Source organism: Psammomys obesus, unplaced genomic scaffold (assembly GCF_907164565.1).
Source record: "Psammomys obesus unplaced genomic scaffold, mPsaObe1.curated_primary_1811, whole genome shotgun sequence".
Lineage (NCBI taxonomy): Eukaryota > Metazoa > Chordata > Mammalia > Rodentia > Muridae > Psammomys > Psammomys obesus.
In genome coordinates this window covers 550604-576118 of record NW_026592118.1, presented here as the reverse complement: position 1 = coordinate 576118, position 25515 = coordinate 550604, and the positions used below count along the sequence as shown (strand labels likewise).

The 25515-nt window shown below is 37.3% G+C and overlaps 1 protein-coding gene across 7 annotated transcripts in view; it reads right to left on the bottom strand.

Moving 5' to 3' along the window:
* The window catches only part of LOC129680835 (broad substrate specificity ATP-binding cassette transporter ABCG2), a 56642-nt gene that overhangs the window by 24786 nt on the left and 6341 nt on the right, over positions 1-25515 (bottom strand). For 4 of the 7 annotated variants that reach the window (XM_055612596.1, XM_055612594.1, XM_055612600.1 and 1 more), the window contains 5 exons: positions 24001-24095; positions 9307-9523; positions 3692-3751; positions 2945-3059; positions 2289-2441 (listed from right to left, as the gene is read on the bottom strand). In XM_055612596.1, coding sequence (XP_055468571.1) covers positions 2289-2441; positions 2945-3059; positions 3692-3751; positions 9307-9503 — 525 coding nt within the window. In that variant the 5' untranslated portion in view covers positions 9504-9523; positions 24001-24095. The remainder of the gene's footprint in view (positions 1-2288; positions 2442-2944; positions 3060-3691; positions 3752-9306; positions 9524-24000; positions 24096-25515) is intronic. The other 3 variants (XM_055612598.1, XM_055612595.1, XM_055612601.1) reach the window with 1 other exon arrangement.

Here is a 25515-nt window from a genome sequence, read left to right as displayed (position 1 = left end):
AAGTCCATCCTTTAAACAGTTCATTTTTCTTCAGAAGCCATCTAATTTCTTTTCTGAGACAGTGTTTCTCAGCAACTTGGCTTGACTGCAGGAATCCTGTCCCTGTCCCTGCCTCCCCAGTGCTAAGATAACAAGTGTGCACCACCATGTGAGGCACATGGGCTCTGGGGACTGAAGTCAGGTCCTCATGCTTGTAAGCAGGTTAGCAACTGAGCTATTCCTTCAGCTGGCGCACTTTGTTCTAAGGCAGTGAATGAATGAGAGCACCAAAAGATACAGTACAATTTCAGCCTGAGAGAGGCAATAAAGAGGGAACACTCTGGACATAGTCTATTAATCATCCAGCACCTGAACCTGGCTCTCTCTTTCAGTGGTCAAAGTGGACGGATACAAGGGGAGAGGTCATATTCTACAACACTATTTTAAGTACTTTTCAGTCTCCAGGTTGATACTGTCTATACAATAACTCACTGTAGAACTTACTCATCCTTTCAGACAAATCCAGAAGGTGAGATAGTCCACAGTAAATCTGGCTGAATCTTTAAGCCCCACATTGTCATTGTGAGAGGGCAGTAGGAAGGGTTGGGAGGGGCAGAAAGTAGTAAATGATTCAGAAATCACACAGCTCAAGGAGTTATAATCTAACATTATTTGTGATCCTCGCCTTGGTCCTAACAAAGACTTTAGGAGACAATTTGACAAAAGTGAAAGAATATGACGTGATTTTTTTTTTCATTTTGTTAGGTGATAATGGTACTCTGGTAAGTAAGTAAATGGCCTCATTTCTGTATTTATTTATTCTATTCTTCTGGGCTAGTGATAAAATCTAGGGTTTTCCACATGCTAAGCGCATGTTCTAAAATTGAGATACACTCACAGTATCATGTCTTCTTTTTACAGGTATAACAAGTATTAAGGGGTAAGGGACTATAAAGTTTTCTATAAAATATTCCAGTAAGAAATAGCTGAAGAGACTAGGACATAAGATTTTAACAACTGAGAAAGCTATACGAATAGTATTAGCAATTAAATCATTATTTTATGTAATTTAACACTGTAGAAAACAGACTATGTTTGCTATGCATAATGTTTTATAAAATATTTTAATAATTTAGATTATATTAATTCTAAGACATGAGTAAGTATCTTTCTACATTTCTTCTAGAAATACAAAAAACTAAGTTATAGCAATGTCTGCTTAAAGGTAAAGAATAATATGGAGGTACAATGCATAATACAGCATGTGCCTAGCATGAATGAGGACCAAGAAACAACAATCGGCACTAAATACATACAAAAAGAAAGAGAGGGGGAAACAGTAAGAGTCAAGAAAAAGATCATTCTAGAAAGCAAAATCAAACAACTAAACAGAACCAAAGCAAAGCAAACCCAGTAATTCAGAAATAAAGTCAAATGACATCATCCCAAGATTATGTTTCCCAACCAAATACAGTTCATGCAAGACTGCTAGCAAATTCCAAGAGAAGCAAAAGTTCCCCATCTCCATTACACATTTCCTCTAAGGAAGAAAATAATTATGGGCAGGAGAGTTCAATTACAGCCACTGAATTTTCACCCGATGCCTAAATGTCTGCTTAGTCAAAACAAGTATACTAGTCATTTATAAAGTTCATCCACTGTCTCATTTCCATTTTCTGTCCGAATTAACACTCAAAAAGAAAAGCACCTTCTCCATTATTAACCCTACCTGGCATATAGGAGTCTAGAAACAAATACTGACAGTAGATAAAAACAAAACAAAACAAATAATAATAATAAAAAGGAGAGCTATAAAGAAAGAAGAAGAAATAAACTGTCAAAAGAAAGACTACAGATAAGTAAATTCACCACTGGACAAGTTGTAAGCAAATCCTAATGTGACCAAATACAATACTGGAAGCCAAATCACAGCATAATGATGCATGCTGAGCAAGTACCTTTGGATTCTTGTCTTTCTCGTTTCAGAACTGTTCCCCAACAAGTAGTAGACCACTTAGTGCAGATATATATATCAAGCTGTGACTTGAAGAAGGTAGTGCAAGGGCATATAGAAAAAGGCACATGAGGAATACTTCCCCTGCTGGGCTATACTCAGTTTCCAGAAATCAGCCACTATTAGGATTTTTTTTAACCTTAATTTTTATCTTAATTTTATAGAGCCAGTTACTGTCTCATCATACAGAAAGCAATCACTTTTAGCCACAGACATTATAGGAAACTTTCAGTTGACGTTATATTGCTTACGAAGGGCAGTTTCCTGGCTATGATACTATGAGGGGTTTTCATACCTTAGAGTCGGCTACTTTGTCCAGACCCAATTCTTTAATGATCATGTTAATCCGGTCATTTTTTTCATGATTCCTCATAGTTGTTGGAAGGCGAAGAGCTGCTGAGAACTGCAAGTTTTCTCTCACTGTCAGGGTGCCCATCACAGTGTCATCCTTAATACAAATATATATATATATATATTTCAATCCATACACATAACACATCCAAGGTATAATTCTGGCTATTGGTAAACCACAGGTTCTCTTAAGTTGCAGTAACTGCATATAGAGACACCTGCAAAGTTCAATGGCATCATTTTTAGCAGTCGGCTGTACACCCAAGCAGTACACATGTAAAATCACCACCATTTTAAGGTTGCATGGTGGAAGGATTTGGGAAAGACATCTCCAATGTTAAGAAAGAAAATGAAGAGAATCTTTTTTTTTTCTTTTTTTGGAAATTATATGGATGCCAGAACTGATACTACTGCCCTACAGGATCATATTCCAGGCCGACTCTGTTTTTCCCTTTAACACCACCCCAGTGTAATGGAAGTTAATGAAAATCTGATGCGAATATATGAATTCTATGAATATGTCGTAGATTTAATTGGAAACAAACTAAACTATAATCAAATGCACTTGCACATATATAGCTGAAATCTATTTATACTCACTTGAACCACATAACCTGAACAGCATTTGAAATTGGCAGGTTGAGGTGCCCCGTTTATCAAAACATCTCCAGATAATCCTCGCGGATCTTTCCTTGCTGCTAAGATATCTAGCAACCTGTAAAGAACATGTATAAGGATTTTTTTCTCCTTCGACACAGGCCATATTGCATAGCTTCTCTAAATGCAAGTTCTACTAGTGTTAAAACTTAACTAGTTGATACATTTATAGTTTGACAACAAATTTATAGGCTGAGCATGGTGGCCCGTACCTTTCATCACAGCACTCAGGAGGCAGGGGCAGGAGGATCTATGTAAGTTAAGTCCAACCTAGTCTACATAGTGAGTTCCAGGCTAGCCAGGGCTACAAAGCTGAGATCCTGACTCAAAATAAAACAAGAAAAACAAAACAAAAAACAAGTTTACATGTTTTAGATTCTCAGCTCCCTTTTCATTATGTCCTACAGCATAACCCAAAATATAAAAGCAAGAAAACACTGGCTTAAATAGCAAGACGTCCCCAAATGGCCTACTTGGTTAATGCTCCTTGGAGATCACCACCCATACAACATGACCTAATGAGTCTTTTTGGTCCTTGGGACAAAACCATGAGATAGTTCAATCCCATATTATCCACAACACCTAAAACCAGGCCACATATACACTAAAAATAATCAGCCAACACCTGTTCATGTGAATGTGATTTTTTAATGAACAGAAAATGCTTATTTATATGTATGTTATACTCACGAAGACTTGCCTCCGCCTGTGGGTCCCAGAATGGCATTGAGGCCAGGTTTCATGATCCCACTAGGAAAAAAAAACCAAACTTTCTTAATGTTGTATTTTACATGAAGTTCTTTAAACTCACCATCTGAACTGAACACACTAAAAAATGAGGATGAAAAATGTGCAAACCAGCACAACCTCTTGAGATAAAAAAGAATCACTGATACAAGAATCTAAAGGCTATAGACCACAAGTACTATATGAATGAGTCTGTTCCTTCTCAACCTTTCTTTTACTATTGTTCTATAACTTGCTCTTGAAATAATCGTTTGAAAATGGCATAGCCAATGTTCCTTAATTGAGTTAGGGATACAACTCAGCAGTAGAGCACATGCTTATCATGAGTCCCAGCAACAGCAACTGACAGTCTTTTAAGTAAGAAAGATTATAATATTCTTAAAATAACAGATTCCTGAAATAAGTGAGGAAGAGTTAACCAACATAAAGTGCAGAACAGTTTTTGAGTAAAGCTAATAATGACTAGTATCTTTAAATTGCTTTGACTTACTACTTACCTAGCAAAGTCCAGCACAATCAATACTTGAAGAGCACCAGTTCTCATTACTAAAATCTAATCAGACTAAAATGTAAAAGTATCTTAAATTGAAGTTTCAGTGTTAGGACAGAAGCATCAACAGTACTTAACATGAAACTAAAAAATGTCAGGTAGACATGATGGCTCAGTGTGGAAAACACTGGCTATGCAAGTCTGAAGACCAGAGTTTGATCCCCGCAAGCCTTGGTGGAAGGAGAACTGATTCCCCAAATTGTCCTCTGACCTCCGTTTGTGTGCCCTGATCTATCTGTTTCTGTCTGTCTACCTCTCTTTCTCTCTCATACCACCACCACACACCCACAAATAAAAATAAATTTGAAACAATAGAAACAGTGTTACTAATTAGAAAGGGAAATACAGTCTTAAAAGAGACTTCTCCTTCCTGGTGAAGTGTTTAATAATGACTTACAGACACACAATACACAGCCATTTGTTTCAACAAATTATATGGTTATTCAGATTGACTAAGATGGAAAATCGCAGCAATGTTGACAGTGTCAAATGAAGGTAGCTAAAGAAAATAGACAAGAGAAAAGAGAATTAAGGGTGGGCCCATTACAGCTACATAGGAATGATGAAGAAAGGCCTGAGTTGGCCCATCCAATACCAGTGTCATTTTCAGACCCTAGAACTGGTAAATAGGTCAAGATGTATTTCAGAGAACACAGTATCTATTCCAGTAAAAAGCCAAAACTGCCATTTCATTCATATGATGACTAAAAAGATCTTTCTTATGATTATACACTGTCATGAGCAATAAACTCTCCAGTACAGGTATCACCCTGCACTTAAGTACAAGAGAAACTCAACATTTATTGCCTGATGTACCTGGTGTATCCCAATTATTTAATGGCAAGGTTAAAGGTGAAATGTAATTTTGCTTTGCTTGTTAATGATGTACCTCTCAGTGAAATACCAGACAAATGTAACAACAGACCATTAGGCCTCAATCAAGTTGTAACATGGAAAAATCTCTTATTCTTTTACTGTGTTACCCCTCCAACATACTATCCAGAGAAGTATGGGTAACAGACACAGAGAAGCCAGGGTAAACTTTCAGTGTGCATGTATTTCTACTTGTTGATGTTTCTCCTATATCAACAGCTCCCTACCACCTGCTTCTAAAAATGAATAGAGCCTTTTAATCTCTAAGGATTCACTGCCACAAAACTCTTTCAGCAACTTATATAAGTAGGCTTTTTAAAATTCCTACTTATATAAAGTCTAAGACATCCTGAATCATTTAGGAAGAAACCTAACATTAATGTGCTACCACAGTTTAATAGATCTCTAAGGTTGGCATACATATATATATATATATATATATATATATATATATATATATACTAAATTCTACTATTAAAGACAATAATAAGGTTGGATTCCAGAAGTTTGAATCTGGGGCAGTGGTTAATTCCAACTCCACTCACTCATTATTTGATGTATGCTATGGTCACAGACACCCTCTTGTAGAAAATGGAATACGCTGAGAAAAACAAGCAGACAAATGAAAAAATAAACCTTGGTCTTCTTGGATCAGCACACAGATATATAGCTGGTCACCTATTCCTGTTTTCATCAATAGTGTGATCTGAATAGAATTATACTTTCAGGGCTCTCTCAGCTTTCATGCCACGAAGCCAGAGCTCAGTTATAACACTGCTGTATGGTACAAAGTGTCTGCTGATGACCTCTCTTCTACTCTGTGACCTACAGTTTCCTAACTGCCCCACCCTGCCCTCCACCCTTGCTTTATAACCTTTGACTGCTTGGTTCTCCCTCATTAGCTCTAGTAAGAACTGTGGCACAGGAGGACTTTGCTCGCTTTTCTGAATGTACACAATGAAATCCTCTTGGAAAATCCCTGTCTTTCTTACTGCATTTTAGTGGATAACAGTCAATCTTTTCTTGCTATTGTGCTTAAGGACAGTTTTGAAGGAGGGCCATTTCCCCCCACACATACACTGAGCAACACAAATACACTTCCTCAGTTCTGACACCTATTCCTCCAATTCACGGCAAGCTGCTTCAGTTGTATCTTTTGATCCTCTCTCACAGCAGAAATTAACAAATTGAAAGTACTTCAGTTTTTTAATTCTTCAGGGAAATATAAAGTCTGAGAACAGAAAAATAAAATCTGTATAACACCAATAACCTAGAAAGCATTCAAAATGTATCAGATAAAGGAAGCTACATTTTTATTACTGAGACTTTTGTTTGAAGACAGTTCCTCATATGCTAGCCCAGGCTAGCCTTGAACTCACTATGTAGCCTTGACTTGTCTTTAATGTATAAAAATCTTCCTGCCTCAGCCTCCTAACTGGTAAAACTATAGACTGGGACTTCAAAGAAGAACTTTTTTTTTAAACAATACACGCCAGGAAGTAAAATAATCTTATTAATAAATGTAATCTTTATGTTATGATTTATCACTTAAAGCTAAATACTACTAACAAAATAAGAAATCAGAACAACTTAGTGAATATTAAATATCTGTCCAGAAAACTTAGTTTTATATTATTATTTATTATTTTCTATGTGAATAATTATTAATCACTTCTAGTAGAGGATATGGTGGGCATATCTGTTATCCAAGAACCTGGGATATAGAGACAGGAAGATCAGGAATTCAAGCCATCCTTGCTTTCATGGTGAGTTTGAGGTTAATTTGGGATTCATTAAACCTTGTTTAAAAAGCCAAAAAATCAACAACATTAACAACATCAACAACAACTCCTGATCATTTTTATTAGACTTTTTCTTATCTTCCCTATCTTAATAGGAAGACTACCCAGGTCCTACGCTGATGACACCAGCACCCAACAACAGGAGCCTTGAAGAGCATGGAGAACAGAGAAGAGATAGCCACAAGCTAGACAGGTTATTACTCATCAGTATTATTATTATTAATAATACTTAGGTCAGAATAAAAAACTGAGTGAATAGGCAAGCACAATAATAATGAAGACTGGAGATGTAGCTTAGTAGCAGAATACTTGTCTAGCATTGAACTTAATCTCTAAGCTAGAAGAGGGGGATGGGTGGAGAATGACAGCCAAGCTTTAGACACCTTGAGGGAAAAGAAAACATGTAAATTTAGAACACATGTAACGTATTAGATTATAATTGATACATTCTGAGGAATCATGTGTTATCTATATACAGATAGCTACAGAAAAACACAGCTAGGAAACTCCCAGAATGCACTGAGAGTTGATGCCAACTAACTGTTCCTTCACCGGAGCTTCACCCACTACTAACTTCTTTTACTCTGCCTAACAAGATCTATATGTATGTGAACATGAGGGAAAGAGAGATATTTTTTCAACCAAAAGTATGTGCATGTCTATGTGTGCCTATAAATGCAAACATATATTACCTAGCTTGTCTCATTCAGAAAGCAGAGGCAATTACAGTGCAACAGTAACGAAAACTCTTAAGTACCCAGATCCTGGCTGGAAAAAACATTTTCTACAAGAGTGAACATCAGCTGAGTGCAGGTCACAGGGTAAGTAACTAGTGATTTCTTCCTGTACCAAAGAAATACTACAAATGAGGAATAAATCAAAGTAACAAAGGAGAAGTGAAAATACCCGAAGGTTTTCCAGCAAGCAAATCTGGTACCAAAAGAGTACCAACACAAATAGTGATGATGAACCACTGCCGAATGCCAGTGAAGACAACAGAGATCCAGGAATGTACACACTTGTGATAATTACTCTTCTGATGCTGTAATGTAATACCATGAACCTAAAGCAAGTTAGGAAAACTGAAGTATCTGATTCCACATAGGCCTGTATTTACACTAGGTCAAAGAACTCTTATAACTGCCCCAGACTACAAGAGACAAAGAGAGAACTGGCTGTCCAAACAAACCCAAATTAATTTATCAACACCACACTGGCAAACTATAGACTCAGTTCTCTAAAAACCAGGTAAAGATTAACAAGCCAATCAATGGCAACCAAGAGGTTAGGGGTGACAGGTTCTACAGAAATATATATTTACTCTCCACTCTAGTTTCTATGTGAACACCATATTCTGAATATAACTTCATTGCTTGATGAAAGAACAAATATCACAAATTACTAAGTGCTTTTAAAACAGAACTGGCTACCTACATTAAGTTGGATCCCAAATCCTCATCACTTTGGCCTTCAAGAATAGAACTTCAGCTAAATGAGAGTAACCTTACATTTTCATATTTTTTACCTTTGTTATTTGAAGACAGAGTCTTAGGTAGCTCAGGATGCCCCTGACCTTATGATACTCCTGCTTCCACCTCCCAAGGGCTGGTATTACAGATGTAATGATAGATCGTTTTATGTGGTTCTGGGAACTGAACCCATTATTCATACTATCATTATGCATACAATGCATGTAGCATAGTTTTATGCATGATAAGCAAGCACTATACAAACTGAGCCATATTCCAAGCCTTTCTACATGTTTTTATTATGGAGAGAGAGTACTAAGTAAATCCTTAAAGACTACAATCAGCTTACCATAAATAAGTCATTTATTAAAACAGGTGTGTTTGAAAAATCAAGACTTTCAAATCATACTGCATTTTCCACCTCCTTTCTACAGAAACTTAATAGACATAAAGTTTACACATATTTTTAAAAGTGTATTAGCAGGTCTTCTATTTAAAAAACTAAATCTGAGGTTACAATTCCATGTTCACAATCAACATACCATAAATTACAAAGTCAGACCTTTACCTCTAAGGTGTAAGACTTCCCAGTCTTAACAAAATAGTTTATTAAAATATTCAATTTCTCAAAAAATGAGACTATTTTTTAAGCTTTTGCAGTTCCTTTGTGAGTAAATATATATGTCTAACAAGAGAGCAAATAATTTATGTCCTAGTTTAGACAAAAGAAATGACAGGATATGTCTACATACATATGTCCAAACACATTAAGTATTCACAGCAACTCGTTAGTAATGACTAACTGTATATAAATAACTCACTGCAGATAAATAAAGCAGTCTTGTAAAGAATTCATATACATACTTGATATCAGACAGTATTTCTTTCTCAACTGTTTTCCGGATTAAAAACCCACTTTTCATTTTCACTCGATAGGTGATGTTACGAAAACTTAGCACATCTCCTGTAAGCGTCTTCGTGTTGCTGGAGTTCATTCCGGGAAGGCCGTTGGTGTTTCTCTGTGACATTGGTACTAAAACGTGGTCATTACTGGAAGACATCTTTTAGGATTTCTGCCTTTCTATAGAGGGAAAAGCAACAGTAAATTAATGATACGAATAAAAGAGATGGTTGGCACAGGTAACAGTACTTTTATTTTCGGTTGTGAGTCTTTAACGGCTGAGCCATCTTTCTAGTCCAAGATAATAGTTCTTTTAAAGCAAATCTTTAAAGTGTTCTGCTAATTTATAGATTCCTTTCAAAGGACGTTCTTCTCACAGTCACTTGGATAAGAACCACCTTAAATCAGGCAACATGTAACAGACACATAACTTTGAGGATGTCTGCTCCCATTGGCTGTCAAATGTCTAAGAAATAGGATCTTATTTAGTCAAAGAACATGCAAAGTATTCAAAACTAAGGAAGTTGTAAAAAGATGGGAAAGTGTTCATTTGTGTAGCTTTAAAAGCCTATAATAAAACTTAAATTCCGACTATAGAAAAACGACCCTGTCAGTTCATTGTATCATTATTTGAGCTGAGAGTTTGTAACATTGCTTTAAGAAATGGGCTTAGGTAAGCCATCAGGTACATGAGGATTCCCTGATTGCCATCTGCCCCTTCAGATGACAAAACCATCGCAAGGAAATATACTTAAATTCTACAATAACTTAAAGTGTGAATTTAGTAACTACATTAACTCAGGACTTTAAAGTAAACAATAAGAATCAAATTTACAGATCAAGTTTAAAATGCTTCACAATGAACATTATTTAAAAAAAAAAAAAGCCCCCTAAAAATATGATCAGACTGAGACCTGAGCTAATGTTAAATTCAGTAAACTTAGTTTTAATGTTTAAAAAATATCCATCTATGAAGAACTTTCTCTGTCTAATTTTCATGAGTTTTGTTTCATGCATGTGAGAGAAAGGGCTCAGAGGGCTGGATTTACTTCATTGTGGTCTCCTCTTTTCGATGATTTTGATTCCTATAAAAATTATGCAGGAAACATGCAGAATTAAGTTTCTAAAATGATGAAAATTATCACCATAGAGAAAAGAGAACCTCCAGATTTAAGGAGAACTTCATTTAAAAAAAAAAAAAACAACAACAACAAGAGGACAGAATTAAAATAATATCTCATACACATAACTAGAGACCTGGGAAGGGACGGGAGAAGAAATAGAGTAGGATCAATATTTACAGAAATTCTGGGCAGTATTCTCCCAAACAGGTAAGTTTCAAGTCTCAGAATGAAGTTCCAAAAATAACAAGCAGGCTAGATACACAGGAATTCAAAGATGTGCCTAGGCAAAACTGACAAAAAGATAAATTTCTGAAAAATGTTTTTATGTCCTAAACTTATCATTTACCACTCTATTCGTTTCGTTTTTAATGGAGTAGTACAATAAACTGTAGCAGCTAGCCAAAGTTCTGTTCTCCTGAGGCAATCAAGAGAAGGCCTAAGTGATGTTGAAACTTTACAGATTTTCTCTAAATATTCTGTTAAATCTCTCCCATGTCTTCAGAAACCAGTATATATATATATGTGTGTGTGTCAATGCCAACACACCAATCAAGTCTCCTATTGACAGTCCAATGTGACCAGCTACAGTGGCCACATTGTATCCTCCTAAAACACAGTAAGAATCAAGAACATATCACTTGACTTAAATTAGTCATTGGCTCAACCTGAAAATGAGGTTTTTGTAAGATTTTCACTAATTAAAGGCAAGAACTGAAACTAAAGGACCAAAGAAAGATCATCCACACCCTCAGATGGTGATCTAGAACTGGTAAACTGGTAATGGTGTTACAAGTGTGCGTAGTTGGTGTGGTCCCAGTAGCTGAGTTGAGTCTGCATCGTCACTGCTGAGCAGCCACATAATTCCTAACTAGAGTTCTACAACCTCCCTCCCAGGCTTAGGACCTTCCTGACTTAACCCAATGCATTAGACAGAACACAGGAATACCACTCAGCAGAAGTGAGGAGGCCTTAGAAGAAGGGAGGGAAAACAGGAACAAATTCCAGAGCTCTCACATGGAAAAATGCATTACCCTAAGTTGAAACAAAAAAGTGCATTAAGGATTACAAAACAAAGAAAGTGTAAAACTTCAGTACCTCACCACAACATGCAATCTCTAGTTAATTTAGATGACTCACAAACTGTCCACCACCCTCACATTCACAGTAATCTTTCCTGTGGCAGCCTTCCTGTCATGTAGACTGTGCATTAGACTAGTACTTTTTTCTTTAACACAAAAGAAAACCTTCAGACCCTATCCAGACTTTCTTAAGACAAAATTCAGCATCTAACCTTGTATTTCCTGGTTTCGGGGGACTGCTAATCAAGTGGAATTTTCTCATTTCTGTATCCCAGGCCTTCTGCAAAAACTAAGTCCTTAAAAGAAAAAATTCCAAAGAATGTCACTATCAGCCCACACCCAGCTTACTCAAGCTAATTGGGCTGTTTATGAATCTCAGCCAACCTAGAAAGACCTTCCAAATGGGATGGTAGCCCCTTCCCATTCCCATCAGCCACTTTTCTGAGGTCAGCAGGCATCACCATTTCTTGTCCTCTTGTTTTCTCATCAGTAATCTTTTTCTGCTTTTTTAAAATTTTTGGCTTTTTTCTCTACATCCAAATAAGAATTTTCTCTCTACCATACTCTTAATCATATATTAATTTCTAAACAGAGAACAAAACCTGTATGATGAAAAGTACACACAGGTAGGGCAAGACACTGGCAGACTCTGTCCTCAGCCAGATCCACTTGCCAATTGTTAACTTCTGTGCATGCTAGCAGGTGCAACAGTAGCCCCTGCTAAGGGTCAGAGATGGACCCTTACATTTTTTTCCTATCAACAATTCTTCAATATAAAGACCTAATGTCAACCACAGATTAAGTGGTTTAAACTGACATTAATGCAAAGATAATAGTACTAACAAGGAGGGAGAAGCTTTGAGTCACAAATGGGGGGAAAAACATATAAACCATGGTTTTTAACTTCAAAAATTATTCCTTCCATTTAACATGTCTTCTGATGACCCATGGTTTTCATCATCTGACACGTCCACCTTAAAACATCCAGTACTGAAAACTTAGCAATTAGTAATTACTTAGTTCTTACTAATTACTAATTACTTAGTAATTAGTACAACTTAGTAATTAGGTTTGCAATCAGTCCATTGACATAGTTCTGGGCCTTCACATCATAGTAGCAGTGATCTAAGAACAAGACATATAGGAAGAGAACCATATAATGGAAGGTATATGCCCTAGATAGTTTTAGGTCAACTTAACACAAGCTGGATTTATTCTGGAAGAGGAATCTCAATTGATAAAGAAATTCTCCCACCAGAATGGCCTGTGGGTAAGCCTATGGAGCATTTCCTTTCCTGATTGGTGATATGGAAGAGCCCAGCTCACTGTTGATGGTGTTACCCCTGGGTAGGCAGGTGGTCCTGACTTGTATATGAAAGAATACTGAGCAAGCTGGGAGGAGTTACACTGTTCCATGGGTGCTGCTGCAGTTCCTGTCTCCAGGCTACTAACCTGGATTCCCTCAGTGCTATATTCAAAAGCTGTATCTAAAGAAAAATTAATCTCCCTACCAAGTTGCTTTTGGTCATGGTGTTTCTACCACAGCAATACAAACTCTGATTAAGACAGTATGTACATTCAATAAATATGCCTGTGTCTCATAATACTAACTGTGGTTTTAAAAGAACGTTCTGACTATTGTATGATGAATGTTGGGAAAACCTGTGGAGTTAAGTACACAAATGAGTGGCAGTTAATGTAGAAAACCAGAGCAGACAGGCTCACAAAGTGGGGGTGGGGGAGGTATATATGAGTATTGCCAGAAAGGACCCCAGGTTCTAGTGCTCAGAGACATGAACTTTTGTTAAAGCCAACCAAGCATGAATAAGATTCTCCTGATAAACAACGGGCTTGCCCTCTTTGAATCCTTGCAAAAATGTATTTCCCTTGAGTTTTTTTACTTTAAGATTTTAACACATTGTATATGTCATATTGTGTGTGTGTGTGTGTGTGTGCGCGTGCATGCGTGCCATTTATGTGCAGGTGCCCAAAGAGGCAAAAAGAGGGCACCAGACCCTCTGGAGCTGGAATAAAATGTGGTTGTAAGCTAGCCAAAATGGGTGCCAGGAATCAAACTCAGGTCCTCCAGGAGAGTAGCAAGCACAGTTACCTGCTGAAGCAGCTCTCCAGTTCCTTAAGTTTTATTTTAGTTTTTAAGCATTTAATTTATGTGTGCCTTTTGCCTGCATGGTTTGGGCATCACACATTTGTCTAGTAACAGAAATGAACAGTAGAAGGTAATGGATCCCCTAGAACTGATTGCGGGTGCTGGGAAGATCTTCTCGAAGAGCAGTCAGTGCTCTTAACCACTGAGCTGCCTCCTCACCCACACAAACTCCACCTTAAGTTTTCTTAAATGCCTTTCCCTCATCTTTCCATGTTGCTAAAATCCAGAAACTAAAAATGAGGATGTAATTCAGTGCTAGAGCTCTAGCATAAGCATTCTTAGACTTTTAAAAGGCAAAATGGGCAGGAAGATGCTCCAGGGGGAAAAATACCCTTGCCACCAAGATTGACAATCTGAGTTCAATCCCCTCATCCCAGATGGTAGAAAGAAAGAACCAACTACTACAATTTGTCCTGTGACCTCCACAGGTGTACTGTGGTGTACACACACAAATACATACATGTATACACAGACAAAATAAAACAAACAATTGCAAAACGAGGCAAATAAATAAAAAACAAAATGAGACCTGGGGATATGGCTCAGTGGGTAAAGTGCTTACTGTTAAATCATGAGGGTCTCAGTTCAATTCCCAACAACTATGTAAAAATGCCAGGGATGCCTGTAATCTCAGTATTCGGGAGGTGGAGACAGGAGGATCCCTAGGGCTTTCTAGCCAGACAGTGTAGCCGAATCAGCAAACTCCAAGTTCTGTTAAAGACCCTGTCTCAAAACCTAAGAGCAAGTGAGCATGATTCAACATCAACCTTTGGCTTCCATACATATACCTACATATATGTAGGCATACATATGAACAATGGATACATAGAAACAAAAAAAACCCAAAAGAATAAAAAGAAAAAAAGGTTTGTTATTTATGCAGATCTTCTTCTACTAAGGTTCTCAGCCCTATGTGGTCCTGAAAGTAAATGGAAAGGAAGGGCACACAAAAGTTGGCAACAGTAAAAGGTATCTGAATAAATGATCAAATATAAATTCAGGGGGCTAGAGAGATGGCTCAGTGGCTAAGAGCACTGTCTGTTCTTCCAGAGGTCCTGAATTCAATTCACAGGAACTGAATTCAATTCACAGGAACCATATGGTAGCCCAAAAGCATCTATAATGTGATCTGGTACTCTCTTATGGCATGCAGCTGTACATGCAGATAGAGCACTCATATACATAAAATAAATAAATTAATTAAAAAAATAAATTTAGGATTTCCTTGTTTTTAATTGCTGAGTAGTATTCCATTGTGTAAATGTACCACAATTTCTGTATCCATTCCTCCGTTGAGGGACATCTGGGTTGTTTGCAGGTCCTGGCTATTATGAACAAAGCTGCTACAAACATGGTTGAGCAAATGTTCTTATTGTGTACTTGAGCATATTTTGGATATATGCCTAGGAGCGGTATGGCTGGATCTTGAGGAAGCACTATTCCTATTGTCTGAGGAAGCACCAGATTGAAATCATGAAATTTGCAGGCAAATGGTAGATCTAGAAAAGATCATCCTGAGTGAGGTATCCCAGAAGCAGAAAGATGCACACAGTATATACTCACTTATAAGTGGATACTAGACATATAATATAGGAGAAACCTACACAAATCTGTATACCTAAAGAAACCAAGCAAGAAGGATGTTGGGTAGGATGGTCAATTCTCATTCAAAAAGACAAACAACAGGATGGACATTGGAAGGAGAAAACACAAACAGGGCAGGGGCCTACCACAGGGGGCCTCTGAAAGACTCTACCCAGCAGTGTAGCAAAGCAGGTGCTGAGATGCATAACCAAACTTTGGGCAGAGTACAGGGAATCTTAAGAATCTTAGTAAGACCTGGAGTAGACAGGAGCTCCACTAGGACAGCAACAGAACCACAATCTGGGCACAGAGGTCTTTTCTGAGACTGATACTCCAACCAAGAACCATTCATGAATATTACCTAGAACAGAACCCCTGCTCAGATGTAGCCCATGGCAGCTCAGTATCAAAGTGGGTTCCCTAGTAATGGGAACAGGGACTGTCTCTGACATGAACTCTGTGGCTAGATCTTTGACCACCTCCCCCTGAGGGGGCGAGCAGCCTTCTCAGGCCACAGAGGAGGACAATGCAGCCAGTCCTGATGAGAACTAATAAACTAGGGTCAGATGGAAGGGGAGGAGGATCTCCCCTATCTGTGGACTTGAAGAGCGGCATGGGAGAAAAAGAGGGAGGAAGGGTGGGATTGGGAGGGAATGAGGGAAGGGGCTACAGCTGGGATACAGAGTGAGTAAACTGTAATTAATATAAAAAGAAAAAGAAAAAAGACTGTGATGTGTAAAAAAAGAAAATCTAAAAAATAAAAAATAAAAAAAATTCAGATTTAAAATCAAACATATAACAACTATGATTTTTCTGTCAATGCTCACCCATGTCTCACCACATAACATGTGCCCTAGGCATTGCATATAGCACCATACAGCAGCAATCAATGCCGCCTGAAATACCTTGGCTGAGATTTGACTACTGTATATTACGAACTGCCAAAAATAAGTGCAATTTTACTGCACAACATTCTCTACTCTTAAAGAAACATAAAGGTGAGCTTGAGAGATGGCTCACAGCTTAAGAGCACTTGTTGCTCTTCCAGGAGGCCCGGGTTTGATCCCCGGCACCTACATAGAGGCTTACAATTATCTGTTAATTCCAGTTCCAGTGGATCCAACATACTCTTCTGGTATCCTGAGGCAACAAAAACACACCTGATGGTGCAAAAACACCCAAACACATAAAATAAAAATAAATAAATCTTAAAGAAGCACAACGTTGCATTATAAAAAACAAAGCCATACATTTTTCTACATTATTTCTCGTGAGTAGCTAATTAATATAGGTTCTGTTATATATATCTGTGTTAAAATGCTTGATTTTTAAAAATGCTGTTTGAGGTGCTGACTTGATCTTAATTTAAAAAAATCATTACATGAATTTTGGCTTGAAATAAATAGGCTAGAATTTGCAACAATTTCTGAAGTAGCCATGAACATGCTACTGCTGTTATTTTGTATACATCTATGTGAAGTGGTATTCCCAGCACCAAGCATTTTAAAATGAAAATATTGATCATCACGGATATTTAATTCATGTTAACAAAAACAACAGATATGAAATATATATTCTATTACATATGCAAATCTGCTTTTATCTTTAATAAATGATAAAATCCTTTGCTATTAAAGAATTGCTCTAAAATAGATTCATATCTACCTGTTTGTAACAGCACCAATATCAAAGAGATCTCATTTCCCTGTATTTTCAACAGCATTTCTTTTCTTTCTATTGACCATTCTGCCTAGGGTGAAATGAAATCTCAAAGTACTGTTAATTTGCATTTCCCCAGTTGCTAAGAATGTTTAAAACTGCTACAGATATATTTGGGTCATTTCACTTTTTTTTTTAAATTTTCTAATCCGTAGCCTATTTTTAATTAGGTTGTTCCCTTGATTCTTCATTTTTGGAGTTCTTTATATATTCTGAATATTAATCCTTTGTCAGGTGTACAGCTAACAAAGATTCTTTCTACACTGGGATTCTACTTCACTCAACTGACTGTTCCTTTTGCTGTACAAAGCTTTTTAAGTTTTATAGGGTCCTACTTGTCAACTGTTGGCCTTAATTCATGAGAAAATATAATGTTTTTCAGAAAGTCCTTTCCTACAACTGTATCTTAGAGAATGCTGCCTTTATTATCTCCTAGCTGTTTCACCATTTCAAGTTTCACATTAAGGTCTATGATCCAGGGTCCTATTACAGTTGCACTGAATTCCTGAGCAAATGAAACTTTATTCAGAAAGATCTTTCCTACATCCATATCACAGAGGGTACTGGTTGTGTTTTCAGCATTTCAGGTTTCACATAGTGTCTTTGATCCACTTATAACTGATTTTTGTGCATAGTAACAGGAACTAGCTTACTTTCATTCTTCTACATGTGGACAATCTGCTTTCTAACACCATTTGTGGAAGAAACTGTCTTTTCTGCAGTGTGTATTATCTGTATCTCCAAGACCTAAGATTCAGGGATGATCCCAAATCATGGGATGCATGGATTTTAAGAGAAACAGGATATTTGATGTAAAATAGTGAGTGTTCCTGTTATTTGATAGGTAAGCTGTACCCATGAAACCTCAACAAGACTGTCATGATAACACCTGACAATGTAGATGGGGGGAAAAAAATCTTATGAGGTACCACCTCTAGATAAAGAACTCTAGGCAATTAATGGCTGCTGAGAGAGGGAAAATCAGTTTTCTCCAGGGACTAGGCCTCTGAGAGATAGGGTATATAATCTTAAGTAGTCACCTCTAAACACACACACATAGGAGCAGCATTCAATGGATTCAGCAGGTTTTTGTACACATGTACACAGACACACACATATGCAGGCAAGCACATGAAATTAAAGAACTTAATATGAGAGGGAGGACACACAACAGGAATTGAAGGTAAAGATGGAAGGGTGAGATGATGTAAATATAGTACTTGTGTATAAAATTCTCAAAAACACCATAAAAATATAAATTAAAAAAATTAAATAATTTATTAATGTTTTATTTGCAGTAAGTATTGGCTTGTATACCCATACAACTACATTCCCTACCAGGTATAACATTAAAAAGTCTCTCAGGTAAAAGAGGGTTGAGTGGGAAAAGTTTAAGGCTTGATTTACTATGCATAGAAACTTCACACACAAAACAATGATACTCTAAGATGGGCCAAATGGTTGAGGACCTCCTCCCTCTGTGGGTTAAAGGGAAGAATTTGGGCTTCTGATTGCAATCTTGAAAAGCAAGGAGGAGGAGAGCTAAGGCTGGTAAGAGCAGTTGTACCATTAAGTCTCCCCAAAGACCATCTGTAACCTACAGAAATATAAACTCCTTTTATAAACATAAACTCCTTTTATAAATGTAAACTTGCATTACAAAATATAGAGTCTTTATATGCAGCTGGAGGGAAAGTAGTGAGTTTTACCACCATCCACAGACTTATAAAGGGCCTATACTCAATCCACATACTACAATAGCTGTATTTTGGTGTGGTGTTTTCTGGCATCCTCTGCAACATATCTAGATTTAATGACTATATCATACAAATAAGAGCAGTTTTTCACAGAATTATCAATGAACACAAATGTAAAGTTTAATACACTGGGAGCTAAAACAATTTCACAGTCTATGGGAGAAACATCTTTGGCTTCCCATCCTAAATCTTCTCTCTTCTATGTGATCTTCTTGCCTTCCTCACTAACACAGTCAAGCATTCTACCAAGTTACCAATATGTGAATAAAGATATTTTCCTTCACTCCTAGTTTGCCAGCTCACTCCTCCCAGTTAGACTTTCTGACCAACTTACTATGTGCACTATTCTCAATCAATGACTGTCTTGGCAGACACTCAGCAGAAATAAAACAGATTGTCAAATGGGTGAGAGTTCATAGGAGAGGCCTGGACACATTCACAGGGAGTGAACTCCGAAGACCACAGTAAGGAGGAAGACTATAACTTTGAACTAAGATGCTCAGATTTCCCCAAACCCTTCTCTGCCTAAAGTAAAGTCTCCAAAAGAAGTGTTTTCCTAAATCCTTTCTAGACTGTCAACTTGAAGAGGACCCACTCCAGCTGCAGATGCTGACACAGAACTACCACATCTTCCATACACTGTCCTGAAAAAAATCTCACTACATTTATCTGTGTGCAGTATTGAGTATGTGTGTGCACACACACCTGCTCATGTAGGAAGCCAAACAACAACTTCCAGGAGTCAGTTCTCTCCTTCTGCCATGTGGGACCTAGGGATTGAACTCTGGGTGTCAAGCATGGAGTAAAGTGGCTTTATGCACTGAGCCATGTGTAGATTCAAGCCCTGATTATATTACAGTGGTTTCTTTTCTCATAAAAGAAAAGAAACCTCCCCACTGCCCATTTCATGATGAACATGTTGAATGAGGAAGGTGAAGCATGGGTCTGTGGTCTTAGCACTCAGCAGGTTTAGGCGGGAGGATCTCAGGAATTCAAGGCCAGGTTGGGTATGGAGAGACCCTGTCTCAAATAATAAACAAGTAAATAGGCGCCAATTTTATCTTCCCCCTTTGATTTATACTTATCTCTCAATGTGCAGTTATAATTCCCTTTCTGACCTGGTTCTTCTCAATTCAATTCCCATATTCAACCTGAGAAGGAAAAAGAGTTTTCCCTCTATTATCCCATAGACAATGACATTCAGGGACTGAATCCTGAGTCCTGATGTTATCTATGTCTTACATTAAGATCAGGGAGAACCGGCTATAGGAACACACTGGCCAAAGCTCAAAATTAGCAGCTGTGAGCTAGCAAATAATATAAGAGATGACTTCCCAAAAACCTGGTTCTTGATGAAGAAAAGAGTTCACAAATACAAGTCTTTGTTTTTAGTATTGCAGATAATTAGGTTAAACGCTATCTGCCTCAGAGCTGAGAGGGACAAGGGCATAGGTCCCATCCTAACCCAGCAGCTGTCTTCCATGGATAACTGGTCACAAAGAAAAAATTACTTTTCTCCAACAGAGTCTCACTGGGGTACAAACCACTTTTAAGGCCAGGCCCTGTGCCCAGTAGAAGATGCCCAACACAAAATGATTCAATGGCAGTACTGGAATTTTTGTCTCAGAATGGTTTGTCAGAGCATTTTTTTTTTAAACCTTACAGGTCCTTTGTTCCATATCATGGTTTCCAGTTCTGTGTTTTTATGGGATTTTTCATGAGTAAATGTGTGCTTATGTAAGTGTTTCTTGAGCTTTTTCCTTTGGCTCTGTTTTTGTTTGTTTTGTTCTATTCTCCTGTGTTTTCCTATTATCTAATTTTACTTTATTACCATTATTATTCTTTAGATGTCAAGAAAGAAAGGATGTAGATTTGAGTAGTTGGGTAGGTAGGAGTTGTGTGAGGGGAAACTATAATCGAAATATGTTGCATTTTTAAAAATCTATTTTCAATTAAAAAAATGCCTCCACTTCCTTCTGCTTCCCTCAGGGACACTCAGGAGACAGACTGAAGGAGAATCAAACACTGCCCACCAACACATTCACTTAATGCATATGACGCACCAAATCAGGGAATGTGACTGAGAAATTCAGACTTCCTTAATTTCAATTCAATTTCTACATATGATATTGAATTAGATAATACAAGCTTATATTATTTCTAGTTTGGGGATATATTTTTATTTTTGGATTATTTATAAACAACTTTATAAAGCTGTAAGATTTTCTATCTTATATCAAATAAGTTCATTCCTGCATTTATAAATAGTACAAAACAGGGCTGGTGAAACACTGGGTAGTAGTTGCTGCTTAATAACCTAAATTTAATCCCCAGAACCCACAGGTTTCAGGGAAAAGAACCAACTCCAGTTGTCTTTTGACCTCCCCACATTCACGGTGACAGGCACGCATGCAAGCACGTACTCACACATGCACACAGAGATGTTTGCGAAGTTTTAAAGGAGTATTATATTTCTTTCAAAATTATCAAGTGCCTAAATAAAATTTAAAGTAAACATCTGCTAGGCAACGGCTACATTCTTCCAGCTGGAAATAACAAATCTGTAACATCAGCAAAGTTCGTAGAGCCTAAAGAAAATACTCTGCTTTCACAGCTGTCTTCTATTTGCTGAAATCAATCTGTTTCCTCACGCAAAACAAATGAGGTGAATCACAAAGAGTCGGGTCTTACCTCTAAAGAGAAGCCATACAACTTTATCAAGCACCAAATTTATCACTGAGGTGAATTTCATACTATTTTGTCGTACTACTTTTTCTATTTGTATTCCAAACACAAACAAGAGAAAAGGAAAAAAAAAACAAAAACATAACATTAATAGTTATCACAGCATCTACTTAAAGCTCTCCTTATGAGTTTGAAAGGTCACTAATTATGAATACAAATATTTAAGTTACAGCTTTAACTACTCAGCCCAGATCACAGAACCAGAACTTTCTAGCTAAGGCCTTTACCTTCAGCTCTCTCTTATGTATCTGTGAATGCAAGACTCCTGCTCATACTTGCATTTCCTTTAGATTACCTTGTAAACCTACAATTTCTAGAAGTCAGGCCCAGCAGTTTTGCCACCAAGCCACATGCCCAGAGTTCATTCCCTGGACGCACATATACACACACAATAAGTAAATAATAAATGTACTGAAGTTTCAATAAAAACACAATTTCTAAAAGTTTTATTTCTGAGCAAGCCAATGGTGGCCACAGAAGTTCAAGACCAGCATCAGCGACACAGAGATTCTGAAGTTACCATAGGTTACATGTGACCTTATTTCATTAAAGAAAAAAGAAAAGAAAAATCAGGCAAACCTATAATCCCAGCACTTGGGAGCTAGGAGGAGGATCATCCTCCTTACTACTTAGAGTAAGTGGTAGTAAGTAAGTAAGAGTAAGTATAAGACCATCCCTTACTAGTTTATGAGATAGTGTCTCAAAAAGACAAAAATTAATTACAAGTATAATTCGTAATTCAGAAAAACTGAATTTGCCAGCAGATTATAGCTACTGCCTTATTCTCAATGATTCCTATAAGTAAAAGACACACAATGTGCCACAGATATTAAAATTACTAGCCATCAGGGTAAGGATGAGATCTTAAAGCTCAACTAGGAATATAGTGGTTATTACTAAACTACATTAAAATATAGAAGGAAAATAAACATAAATGGGTAAATTAGCTTCCGGTTTTTGAAAGGTAAAGACATAAACAATACCATCTTAGAATTCCAACCCTAACCCTAGTTGTCTTCCTGGGAAGATGAACAGCGGGGAAAGAGGAGTGATCAAAGAATTTTAGATCCTCCAATCCAAAGCAAAACCAAGAGAACCAGGCAAATATGAAGTTCAATTTCTGAATTAGAATTTTGCAGGAAGCTACAGAGCATGGGGTCTACAACTCAGTCCTTCCCCAAGAATCAAATATGTGTCTAATAATGTCTGCTACATTAAAGTCAATATGCCTGTTCATTTCCAGTTTTTAATTCAATAAATGTAATCACAATCAGATGTCAATAAGTGTAAATAGAAAATCAGGTCAGTATCAGCACTGTTTCTCAAATTATCACATCATCTTAAATCCAATAAAGCACTATAGGAGATCCCAGCCTCACAGCTGGCAGAGAAATAATCACAGTGAGGAAAACAATAAAACATAGTAGACATGACTTAAGAAGGCAGTGGGTTAAAACTTCTTAAGAATGACCAAGTGCCTTACTTTCTTACACATTTACACATACTCAAACCTTGGGGAAAAGTTTCCAAGTGACAATTACCACAACAAAGCTTTAGGCATGGCTACATCAAAATCCCATTGCAGGTTCATCTCTTTTACAAAGCAGCTGTGACCTTTGCCCTAAGAATGAGTTCTATTGGCTGGTAAACAGTGTTCAAGGTTAAGGGCCTAGGGAGGAACGGATTCTAATAAACATAAAGATGGTTCTACTGACTCAGAGGATTGCTCAGGATATTGGAGGATTTGGTTAAAGGCTGGCTCCATAGATTAGCAAAAGATACCACGTGATCAGACAACATGCACTCCAGGCTTCTGGATAAATGGGTGTCATCTGCTTCCTTTGAAGAAGAAAGCTAGCATGTTTACAACTCTGGTTTCTAGTGCTTTGTGTAAGCTGTGCCCTCTGCAATACGCCACTGTGGTCCTGTGCCACTGCTAACAGGAGTAGCATCAACATTTATTTGAAATTTTCCTCAACACTTCACCATTATAAATTCAACAAAAGGCTAAAGAAACAGGGGGAGAGTGTCTTAAATTCTGTGCCCATTACATTGTGTTCTGAACATTAAAAAAGCAAAGGAAGTAAAAATATTGCACAGGACTTTTATTTATTTTGAGAAGGAAGAGGCAAGTTTAAAGACTTGTCCAAAGATAACGCTGAGGAGAAAAGGCTTCACAATTGATGTAAGGACACTGAAAATCTCAGAGTCTCTACACAACCTCCTTTCATATACATTCAGTTATCAGTCTGTATATGGCTTAATGAAGTTGCTAAGCTAAAAAAAATTATTCCTAGTTCCCTACCAGAGCCTCACAAACAGATGCTAATCTGTGGAGTGTTTGTCTTATAATATTTGTTATGTCAATATTTGATTTAAAAAAAAAAAAACTGGCCATCCACTCAAACTCCTAAATCTTGCCAATTTTATCTCTTTCTCATAAAAAAGGGCACCTGAATTGAGGCCGATAATCAGATCTTACCTAATATAAAAAGCTGAATGTAGTAGTAGTCTGGGTGGAGATCACACGTAGAGGGAGTGTCTACTAGCACGCACAGATGCACAAGGCCCTGGATCCTATGCACAACATAAAACAGAGACTCAGAAGATGCCTGGTACCAGAAACAAACTCAGTTTTCAGTATCATTCTAAATGGACTTAAGCAGAGTGCCAGGTTTGAGACGTGAACATGAGCCTTTAAGTGTTTGTGATACTACAGGAGAAGGAAATAATTCAGAAAATGATGGTAGTGGTGAATGTATAAAAATAGTATAGCGTCACATCTTGTGTTAAAAACCTGGGACAACTTGAGCAGCAAATCAAATAGAAATAATATTGGATTATGACCCAAAAAACAAAATCAAATTCCACAAGTCAAAACTGACATAAATAGTTAAATAAGGAAAGGTAATGCTAACTGTTCCTTAGAGAAACAAAAGAGTGAAGCTCCTTTAAAATATATATCACTAAAACAATTATAAAGTGCAACATGTTCCCCAAGTGGGTGCCCAAATCACTGACCAGCAATTTAAGGAGAAACAAGAAACAAAATGTATCTCCTCAGACACACTTGCTTCATAAAGGGAAAAGTGAACTTGTTAAACCCAGTTCGCAAGCCCCCAAAGATCTACAGGAATCGACTCCGTTGCAAAACACATGAGGGGCTGTGTAAAACACATAAATTACAAGCTGCACCTTGGGCCCACAACACCCACTGCTTCTGAGCGCGCTGCGCCCAGGTTAGTTGGGTGATATATAGATTCTGGTCCCTTCCAGCATGCCCAAGGCAGGAGTGATTCCTGCCTGGCAAGCATCTATTGGTCAAAATGCTACATTTTGTATTGATTGGCTATATAGAAAGGTCCCCAGACCATAATGACCTGGTGTCCCTCCCTAGGGGGATGGGCCAGTTTCCTAGCAACTGTTATCTCTAGTGGGTGGAGAAAGAATGCAGTAAGGTGGTCCTTCCCTCAGGGCATTACTAGACTTCTCCACCCACATAGTTCAGGCCTTAATAATTGTTGCTATTTTTTTTTTTTTTTTTTTTACTTTTTAAGTGCCTTTAATTAATTTTTGTCTGGAAAAACAAAGATTTCTAATTGATGCTATAGGCAGAGTATCAAAATTTAACATGTTAGTAGTAATACAGACTTTCAAATACCTTTATAGTTTAGTCCAAACTAGAAAATTATTCAGACATATTCAGAATATATATATAATAAAATAATATATATATATAATTATATATATATATATAATTATATATATATATAATTATATATATATATAATAAAATGGCAAACTCAGTCCCATCTTACCCTGGTCTAACAATTTCTGCCTAAGAATAGGTGAACGATTTTTTTCTCTGCTCGGATGTGGCCCGTGGTAGCTCAGTAACCAAGTAGTTTTCCAAAGTAAGGGGAACACGGACTATTTCTAACAGGATCTCAAGGGCAGGCTGTTTGACACACACACCCCCCCCCCCCCCCCCCCCCCC